At 28.1% G+C, this 10,577-nt stretch overlaps 1 protein-coding gene across 1 annotated transcript; it reads left to right on the forward strand.

Moving 5' to 3' along the window:
* The first annotated feature begins 49 nt into the window (after positions 1 to 49).
* On the forward strand, positions 50 to 10,102 carry LOC134836303 (protein scalloped-like). Its single transcript, XM_063851520.1, has 10 exons — positions 50 to 88; positions 167 to 234; positions 370 to 509; positions 575 to 713; positions 6,661 to 6,791; positions 7,756 to 7,971; positions 8,040 to 8,096; positions 8,220 to 8,386; positions 8,444 to 8,678; positions 8,744 to 10,102. The coding sequence occupies exons 3-10, from the start codon at positions 492 to 494 to the stop codon at positions 8,855 to 8,857; spliced, it is 1,077 nt and encodes a 358-aa protein (XP_063707590.1). The 5' UTR covers positions 50 to 88; positions 167 to 234; positions 370 to 491; the 3' UTR covers positions 8,858 to 10,102.
* Positions 10,103 to 10,577: the final 475 nt, after the last annotated feature.

The raw sequence follows: 10,577 nt of genomic DNA on the forward strand, positions 1-10,577 counted from the left end.
AACAACTTACTTACTACATACATAATATGGGTGTATTTTAAAAGCTAGACACTGACAGACAAACGATGAGGCGTAGGACTGTTATAGGGTTAATTTCATCCATTTACAAGAGAATCATGTTGCGCATTGTTCAACAATTTTATTTTATTATTTTCCATAAAAACAGAATATAGATTCGGGAATACATGTGAAAAATTATACAAATTTAAAAAATAAATGCAACAAAAATAATTGGTAGGGTTGACTAGTGATTCGGGTTTTCTTAAAACAAATCAAAAATGCGATATTAATTAGGCATCGTTTTTTTTTTAAATTTTATTAAAAAAAATAAAGCAAATACCTAATTAACATATATATTTTTCATTCTAGATAGTGGACTAGGAACCGGCACCATTTCTTCGCGGTGGACACCGGTTGGGGCCGGATCAGCGGGTACGTTGATTCCGGCCGATGCCGGCAATGTAGATGTTAAACATTTAGATGTGGGTGATATGAGTGACGTTAGTGATGTAAGTAACTTGAATTATGATTGTTATCGTTTAACGAATTTTGTTTTAATTTGCTATTTTCACAGGACGAAAAAGACCTTAATTCAGCAGACGCTGAAGGTGTCTGGAGTCCAGATATAGAACAAAGCTTCCAAGAAGCACTTGCCATATATCCACCATGCGGTAGAAGAAAAATTATATTATCCGAGGAGGGGAAAATGTATGGTAAGTTACGACTTTATTTCAATAATTATGTATGTTTTGCGGCAATATTTAACAATGCCAATAAAATTTTGTCTAAATGTTAAAGCAATTAAAAAAATATTAAACTGAAATTAACAAAAAATACGACTATAATGAAGTATGTATGTATTATCAATTAGTTTCTGTTTAGACATTTGCTAATATTATATTAGGAATATAATGCTATGAAATACTTTATGGAATTCATATTTGTTTGACAGGAAACACATATCAATAAATTAAGTGGTGACCGATAAAGTTTATAGATAATGGTAATACATGCATTCTTTGTAGTAGTAAATGATTTCATTTTTTCAATTGTCTAGCAATGCCAAAATAAAGTCTTTTCATAAAAATATATTTTACTTTATGGATTGAAGCAATATTTTTTTTTAAATATATTTTTGAAGTAACATAGTAACCTGAAGTAACAAGTAACTTGCAGTTATTTTGAAATTTTTGGACTTCTTAAATATTTTTTTTACACTTACATTGTGGTATGTATATCAGAATAGAGACAAAAAATTGTATATAAATTCAAATATAAAACCTCGCATATTTCTTATCCTTGGATTTTCCTTTGAAGTACAGATAAAAATTAAGCTTTGTGAAAGTTGGTAAGAGTTTTCGAAAATGATAAGAAGAAAAAGACAAAAAATATTAAAATGGACAAAGTGATAATTTTTTTCCTTTATATTTTACTATTTAGAATAATGTTTAACCAAAGTTTGGTTCGAGAAAACAAAAATACAGTCGATATTGTATTCTGGTATTTTAATATCATTTTATTCTTGTCTGTTAAAATGAGAATATTTTATTTTATTACACTTACAGCCCTTTGCTTCTTTTGATGTTTTAGTGCACAACACACCTTTTTCTTTAAATAGTTCTCTGTCAACTGAAAAGCAATGAATTATTACAATTATATGGAATTTGTTAGTATCCTGTACTGACCACTTGCAAGTATGTTCGAGTTTTTGATATTACAGTGAGATTGTTGCTGACAATTTTCTTATGTTTCTTCATACTTGAATTTCAACGCAAAAATGTGTCTCTATTTCAGGGACACCCAAAATACATAATAATATAAAACGGTCTTGCCCTTTGTTGATCCTTCAAAGGGGTAAAATACCGAACAGAAATGTATTTTTATTCAAGATAAAGAAGTCGCCCCCTTTGATTGCGATAAACACTTGGAAACAAAGAAAAACAGCCTTACGGCCATATTATAAGCAAGCAAAGGCGCTTTTACATGCAACATACATTGCGATATTAAAAGCATAAAGCGTATATACATCTTATACAACATTTACTAATTGCACATTCTTGGCATAGTTTTATATTTCTCCATATTCTACCCATAGATATATCCCCTTTTGTGAATGAAAATGCCTTTTATTTTCATACGCGTCGTCCTCTGTTTTTGTTCTACTTTACACTCGCATATTATTTATACCTACGCTATACATACATCCTTTGTCGATGATAAAACTTTTCTGGCTAGCAATGAGAACAATACAGTTAGACGCTACACAAACTTTCGGTGTTTTATTTTATTATTAGAAAGAGTCACACACATACTTACGAACATAGACGAATTTCTGAAAACACACTGTCTAGATATTTTATTTTATTGCTAAATGTTGCTCCTATGCCAAAAACTTTCCGTACAATGACGCTCTCATAGTGTCCTTATTGCTCTTCATACTACCAAGAATTATAATATTTTAAGTCGACAAACAACTAAAAACAAGTAGAAATATTTATTAAATATGGTATTTCTATTTTTTGTCTTTTACACTCAACATGTGATATCAGAAAATTTTCTTTTATTCGTAATGTTTTCCCATTGAACTTCAGGAAAAATTGAAGTCAAATTTAAACCAATCATTCATTATGTATGTATCATATATTTATATATATGCATATATCCTTTATATATGGGTCATTTCACGAGGAATCACGGAAAATCACAACTTCACCAAATCAAAAATCTAAGATATTTTCCATCTAAAGCATGAAAAAATAAGAAACTTTTGTTCTAGCGAAACTCTATGGCGGTTAGTTTTACCAGTTTTTCTTCAGAAACAAAATTGGCAAAAAAAGGGGCCTTAAATACACTTTTTTGGATTTTCTAACGCAACAATTCATTTGCCGCAACATTCATTCAATTTTCATAGGTATAGGTCGAACTTTTTCAATTTTTTTTTCACTGGAATTGTTTGCCATGTCAAGTAGATAATTTTTTTCCATGAAACATATGGTCGGAAATGAACCATTACTCCGTGAAAGCCAAAAATGTCCCGTTTTTCATACATTTTACTGTACAGTGAAATTGGTTTCTGAAGAAAATCTCAGAAAATTAACCGCCAGAGAGTTTCGCTAGAACAAAATTTTCTCATTTTTTTGTGCTCTAGAGGGAAAATAGGTATCTTAGATTTTTGATTTGGCAAAGTTGTGATTTTCCGTAATTCTTCGTGAAATTACCCATATGTATATTTTTTTAAATCATCTGTTTTTATAATTTTTTGACTTAATTTATCAGCATTAAAAGTGATAAAGTTCATATGTCAATTAAAATCAACAATTGAAACTATGAAACTATCATTAATGAGACAAATCTTCCTCATAGTAGGTCATTGTTAACATAATAAATTATTGTTTTTAACAACATAAAAATTAAAAATTAGTAGCTAACATACGTACAAATAAAGAAAAGATAATAAAAAAGAGATATGTTGAATTAAAATCTTTCAGTTGAACAATTTTCGTTGATTGATGTAAACAAGAAAAGAACTATAAAAAACTTTTATACTTAATTGAGTAATAATTACAAATACAATGTTAATTTAAAACGTTTATAAGTATAAAAAGTATTCGTCATACAGAATTGTTGGTGAATCAACATTTGCCATCTCATATAAAATGAAATCTTAAGTAGTACAGAAACAAACACTTGTAGAAAATAAATAATAATTTTATTTTTTGCGTTTTCATGATGTCTGTTTATTAAATGATCATATTTAACAAAACAAATGTACAAAATGACCTAAAATAAAAGCTGTATGTGATTATCCCATTTGTTTGTCTGTCTGTATTATATTAGCACTATATAGTATTTATCTCTTTTTTAACTGTCCTTTACTTAATTTAAACCAATGATGGAATAAATCAAAATATTAGGCAAAATATTGTATATTTTTATTTTATCACGACTACCCATAAACACAAAAATGTATGAGCAATGTGAAACAGGCAAAATAGTAATAAGAAACTGTTTGTGTGGAAACATAGTTGAAGCTTAGGTTTCAACAACAATGCAAAGAACAAATTCCTTATTTAGTTTGATTATTTGTTAGACTGGTGGTATTCATTCCATTCTAAAATAAAGTTGTTTCGTATGCTTACATATGCACCATCAATACTGTCTAATGTGATTTGTACCTATTCTATTTGACTACTGATTTGAAAAAAGTAAAACTAGTGCAAAATACAATTTTAAAAAATATGTCAATATAAAATGATAAAAATTATTATTTTGTTTGAAAATAAAGCATCGCTTATGTGTAAAAATGTATATAAAATTTAATTATATTTTTATAGCTATAAATCTTCGAATTTTATAACAAGTAATTCACGTTTAACTTTAAACAATTGTTAGCTCATGTCAGTTATGTAAATAAAGAGCATGTTCATTGTTTATCCTACAGCAAAAATTCTTTAGTAATAAAAATGTGAGATAAAGAAAAACATACTTTCATCATATAATTCTTGACATACCTGTCGTTTTTGTAATCATTTTCTTCGTATAACATGTTATCATTATATTGTGATATAAGTTTTTTAAAAACCTTAAGTTATGTAAATAGATTGCTGTGCTATCGTGCGATTATGATAAAACAAAAGTAAAAAAAAGCAATTTTAAAATAAGTTTTGAGCGTTTATCTGCAAAAAAATAAACTATAATGTTATTTATTGCATGATTTTATAAAAAAAAAACATTTGAGAGGCATCTTTTGGCGGTTAAATGAAGTCTCTAACATTTCTCTTTCATGACGTTATGTTCGATTTTATGTAAACCTTGGGCGAAAAATTTTGGGCTTTGAGCCCTCTATCTCTTAAAATAAAAAAGTTATGGCCGGGACAGACAGAAATTACGGTAGTGAGTTGTAGGAAAATGTATATAAAAACATTTGAGAGTACCAACCTAATAAAATTTATTTTAAAGAAACACATTTGAATAAGAAAACATTTGTTCTATTTTTTTGCATTTTTCACAATATCACAATATTAATATTCAATTTCTTTATTAATATTCAAATTAAATTAAAGCAAGATACATTCCAAAACCTTATTTGCTTGACCTCATGGTTGAAGAAAGTATAAGAAATTATGTTATACAATAGACTAGATAAAATACATAAATTAACCAAGGAAGAATGGAAGAGAGCTTATTAATATAAGAACAGAATATCAAATACGGATTCTAAGTTCTCTTTTATGATTGTCAAAGATCTTCAAAACCATATGTTGAATATCTTAATAAAATATTATGCCTACTATTGCGTCAAAAGATTCTGAAAATGAGAAATACTTTCTATAGGATTTACAGAAATGTATCAAAGCAGGCGTTTTTATTGACATAGTTGCATTGATAACAAGATAAAAGTACATATATGTATTTTCCTAAAGCCTAAATGTCGTTTTCGAACCAAATGTACTAGTTCTTATTCGAACCCGAATAAGTTTTATGTGATTTTGCTGTAATTTTTGTACTGGCATAAAAATAGCAGTGACACTGTTGCACAACACAATAAAACTTAGATAAACATGTGTGCCCGGCAAAAAAATTTAACCCTTTGTTAAGACAGCTTATAAAAATACCAAAATATCAAGGACTTTTTCGAAAAAGCAGAATATAAAAAATATTTATGGCAACAAGTATATTTTATTTATGTGACAGTACATTTTTTAAATCTTGGTATGTTAGTTTTTATATATTAATCACGTGTCATATGCCATATGAAATCAGATTTCCAGGGCTTAAACCGCTTTCGACTTTTGCTTTTGCTTTATTGCTATTGCTTTGACTTAAGCAAAAGTTTTTAAAAACAATTGCTTTTGCTTTTAGAAAAGCAATATTGTATTTTGCTTAATTCGACTTTTTCTTGACTTTTTTTGCAAAAGCAAATTGAATTTGACTTTTTACAAAACTTTAGTTTGAGCCCTGCAGATTTCTTCTTCATTTTGAAAACATATATTTAATTTAAAGTTTAATTGTTTATATAACAATTACAAAACCTTACCTCAATAAAAAGCTAATCAAAAAAATATTAATCCTACTAAAATGCGTAAATTTAAAAACCTAAAATTTACCAAATATTACCAAAACTATTTTTCAATTATTTTTCTATGAAATTTAGTCTAAGTTATTAAAATTTACAAAGTATCACAACTATAACAAAGTATAACAAGAAAAAAAGTATAAAAGTTTAACAAAAAAATTTTGATATTTCATATGTTTTGAAGGTTCAAATACTTAAATGACCATTCCATTATTCTTATTCCATTATTGAATTCTTGGATTTTTGGAAAAAGTGAGCTGGGTGGTTATTGTTAAACTAATGTTTTTTAAAATTGATAGGAAAAACATTTACTAACATTTTTTTCATTTACAAAAAAGTAAAAAATATTATCTTACATACGTTTCAAATGATACATTACTTGTAAATAGAAATATGATATCGTTAAAGAGGTTCTTTTTCATTCATTTCTGAATTGCATAAATGTATTTGACATTTTATTTTTAATTATTTTGTCATAAGTCCTAAGCAGTTACAGAAGTCCAATGAAAAAGATCATTAACTAAAAGATTTTAAGTTTAATTGTAATCATTTAATTACCTTGAAAAAAATTTGTTTTTTTACAGGACGAAATGAGCTTATTGCCCGTTATATCAAAATACGAACAGGAAAAACAAGGACGCGAAAACAAGTTAGTTCTCATATTCAAGTACTAGCTAGAAGAAAGTTACGTGAGCTACAAGCGAAAATGAAAGTGGTAAGTACTTACAGCATAATATAAAGTGATTGTAATTTATTATAATTAAAAATATACAAAGGATCGCTCAATCGGAGATGTTAAAGCGTTACAGACAATATCGAGCATACCAAGTGCGCAATTAGTACCTCAAAAGGGGTATCGAATTTCATCCGAAACGAACTAATTGAGTTAGGAGCTCGTGCGGCAAAATGAAGATGGTATGTCCATGACGACGGATCGAAGTTGACATCCAAGGATATCCTCACACCACCACCACTTATCGAATCCTTCCTGTTTCTCTTATTCCACAGTAAGCAATAATCTGACAATAGGTAGTTTATTTTATTCGCAATCAATTTTTAGATGTCATATATGAAATTCATCAAACAAGATAAAAAGTTTTCTTTCTTTTGATACAATATGTCTAACACAAAAGTTCCAAACAATGTGGTTTACCTTGTAACTCATTCTTACTGCAATTTAATCCAATTCCTAAGTAACTTTAATTCATACCTAATTAATCATACATACTTTAATCAATTACATTTAATGTATTATTTATTACAAATAAAAAAAAAACATCATTGAAATCATGAATTTTTTGTTGAAATTTTTTTCTTATTACTAAGTACATAAATTACTAAAAAATAGATAGAAATAAACTGAATCATATTCTTGTAATTTGGTAAGTACCTACTATTTTTTAACCGAATTTCCCAATTTCAGATACTGATAAAATTGCATTCAAACGTGCCTGGTGAATTTCAGATACTGATAAAATTGCATTCAAACGTGCCTGGTGAATCACCATAACATTTTGTGTGTGCTTCGAAAATGCTCGCATGCACGTGGGACCACCATAACATTTTGTGTGTGCTTCGAAAATGCTCGCATTTGTCTATAACGCTCGCTAATAAAATTCATGCAGCCCTATATATTCTTATACTGTTTAATTGTTTGTTTTTTTTATCTTTTTTTTTAGCAATTTTGGCAACCTGGGCTAACAGGTCCAAGTACATCACAAGACATCAAGCCATTCGGTCCCGGCTGCTATGGGCCTGGTAAAGCAGGTGGTGCAATCGTGCCAGGTGACAGTAATCTTCCAGCAGCCCACACATGGGAAGGACGATCCATAGCTACGCACAAATTTAGATTAGTAGAATTTTCAGCATATTTGGAATTACGTGTTGAGGAAGCGGTATGTATAACAAAAACATATTTATCTCTAAAATAAAGTTTAGTTTTATTAATTTTATAATTTTGTAGTACCATAAACATTTATTTGTGCATATAGGAGAACAGCCTACTCACGCAGTACTAGAGGTAATTTTTTATCATTTAAAAAATTAATGTATTTTCTATGTGAAACATTTTCATAGAAATTTCGGTTTATAGTTTTGTTGCATGTACTTAATGAATATGTAATTCTTTCATTTTTAATTTTAGCCGGTAGATGTGAAGGAAATTTATGATAAATTCCCGCAAAAAACTGGTGGACTCAAGGAATTATACGAGAAAGGACCACAAAATTCGTTTTTCCTTGTCAAATTTTGGGCGGATTTAAATACGAATGTACAAAATGATACCGGTGCCTTTTATGGCGTGAGTAGTCAGTAAGTGATATTTTGTAAATCACTGCCATATACATTATTAAATAACGTAATTTTTAGTTATGAGAGCAACGACAACATTGTAATATCCTGTTCAACCAAAGTTTGCTCCTTCGGAAAACAGGTGGTGGAGAAAGTTGAAACTGAGTATTCACATTTAGAAAACGGCCGATTCGTTTATCGTATAAATCGATCTCCTATGTGCGACTACATGATCAACTTCATTAATAAATTGAAACATTTGCCAGAAAAATATATGATGAATAGTGTTTTAGAAAATTTCACCATTTTGCAGGTAAACAAATATTTTGATTAATAATATTATTTGAAGAATTTTTTATTTATATTTTCGTATACTAGGTTATTTCTAATAAAGAAACTCAAGAAACATTATTATGCATTGCGTTCGTATTTGAGGTGTCTACCTCAGAGCATGGAGCTCAACATCATATTTATCGTTTGGTGCAAGATTAGCAAGAAGTTTCTTCATCGCCACTTTTAAGCAGCAATGATATTACTGGAAATCTTAACAACAGCAACAACAATAATCAAACAAGTATTGATAATAATATAAATGAAAACAAAACAACAACAAGAACCACCTCTACTATCCTTCCATCGCCTGTATATACTCACCCATATCATCCTCATACTTATACTTCTTTGTACCAACAACATATTTCAGCAGCCACAAATACACTTTTGAGTATGTGTAGTACTTCAGGAGAATCACAAGTAAATTGTACTGTAAATCAAAAAAGCGATATTATTAGGGAGTCCACAACTTCTAAGATGGTCGCAGTAGAAAATAAAACGAATTCTTCCGATAAAACTGATATTACAAAAGCAGATAACACTGAGACAAAAATAATTTCTGAGTTCAATTTTAGTTTTGTGAAACGAGAAAGTAATTCTTCAACTGGAAATAATCAAGCACCAGTTGACTAAAAATGTGCTGGGCACTTTAAGATGTCCTGCAAGTACTAAAGCAACAATCAGAGTAGCATGTACTTTGAATAATCATTATGGTTTTTGTTAAGTAAATATTCTTATATTTAAGTCGTATGCAATCAAAAATGTATAAAATCAAATATAAATATATTATAAAAAAAGTTAATCCCTTTCGTAAAACTATTTATATTATATGTACAGAAATATAAATAGATACATACATATAAAATGAGACAAAATTAGATACCTTACGAAACATCATAAATGTAACTGATAACTGTAAAAGTCTATTCTTGTAAGTGTTTTACACTGTATAAAATAACGACATAAACAATAAATATATTGTATTAGATTCTACAAAGTACCCCAGAGGACTACCTAATACGATTTATCTGAGTTTATCATTGACAATACTATCACTATCAAACGTATTCTTCAGCTTTTGAAAGAAAACGACTTTCTTCATTAAAGAATATCAGTGCCTATAAATTTCATGTACGTATATAAAACTTGTTCAAACCAAAACTTTTCAATGTTTTTAAAACACTAATTCAATCATGCTCATACACAATTAAAAATTATTAATTATAAACTCGTTGCCATTATACCATGATCTTATTTTGTCAAATAGGTAGGAGATATTGAACATAAGAGTGCTTTAGAATACTGCTTTGAGTTGACGGCCACCATACTTCAAATTATTTTCTTTTAATATGCTTATAATTGTAGCTTTTATCTTATAAATTATTTTATGATCTAAAAATTGATACCACCAATTGATATCATTTTATAACAATGATATTTAATAAAAATAAGTTAAGAAGCAAAGTTTTTATTTAATTTTAAAAACAATATAAAAACGTATACATAGGTATATGTATTTGAAAAAAAAAACATAAATATAATTTAAATGATAAATTTCACTTTGACGATTTGTCACTTCAAAAAAAAAAAAAAAAAATAAATTAAATAAAATAATAAAAACATATTTTTGAATTCGATTTGATTTTTTTACAATGATCTTTATTTGCTATTTTAGTTGAAATCGTACTTCCTTATAATTTAGAATGGGACCAACATTTATGTTTTTTCTCATTGACTTACTCTTAATTTGCAAATAAAAATAAAATCATTGCCATGATATTACATTCTAATTATAAATATTTTTACGAAACATGTTTTGTGCTATATTTTAAATCAAAGTGTGAATGCGGCTAATAAGTAAATAAATTATAAAACATAT

This window comes from Culicoides brevitarsis, unplaced genomic scaffold (assembly GCF_036172545.1).
Source record: "Culicoides brevitarsis isolate CSIRO-B50_1 unplaced genomic scaffold, AGI_CSIRO_Cbre_v1 contig_12, whole genome shotgun sequence".
In the NCBI taxonomy this organism is placed as follows: domain Eukaryota; kingdom Metazoa; phylum Arthropoda; class Insecta; order Diptera; family Ceratopogonidae; genus Culicoides; species Culicoides brevitarsis.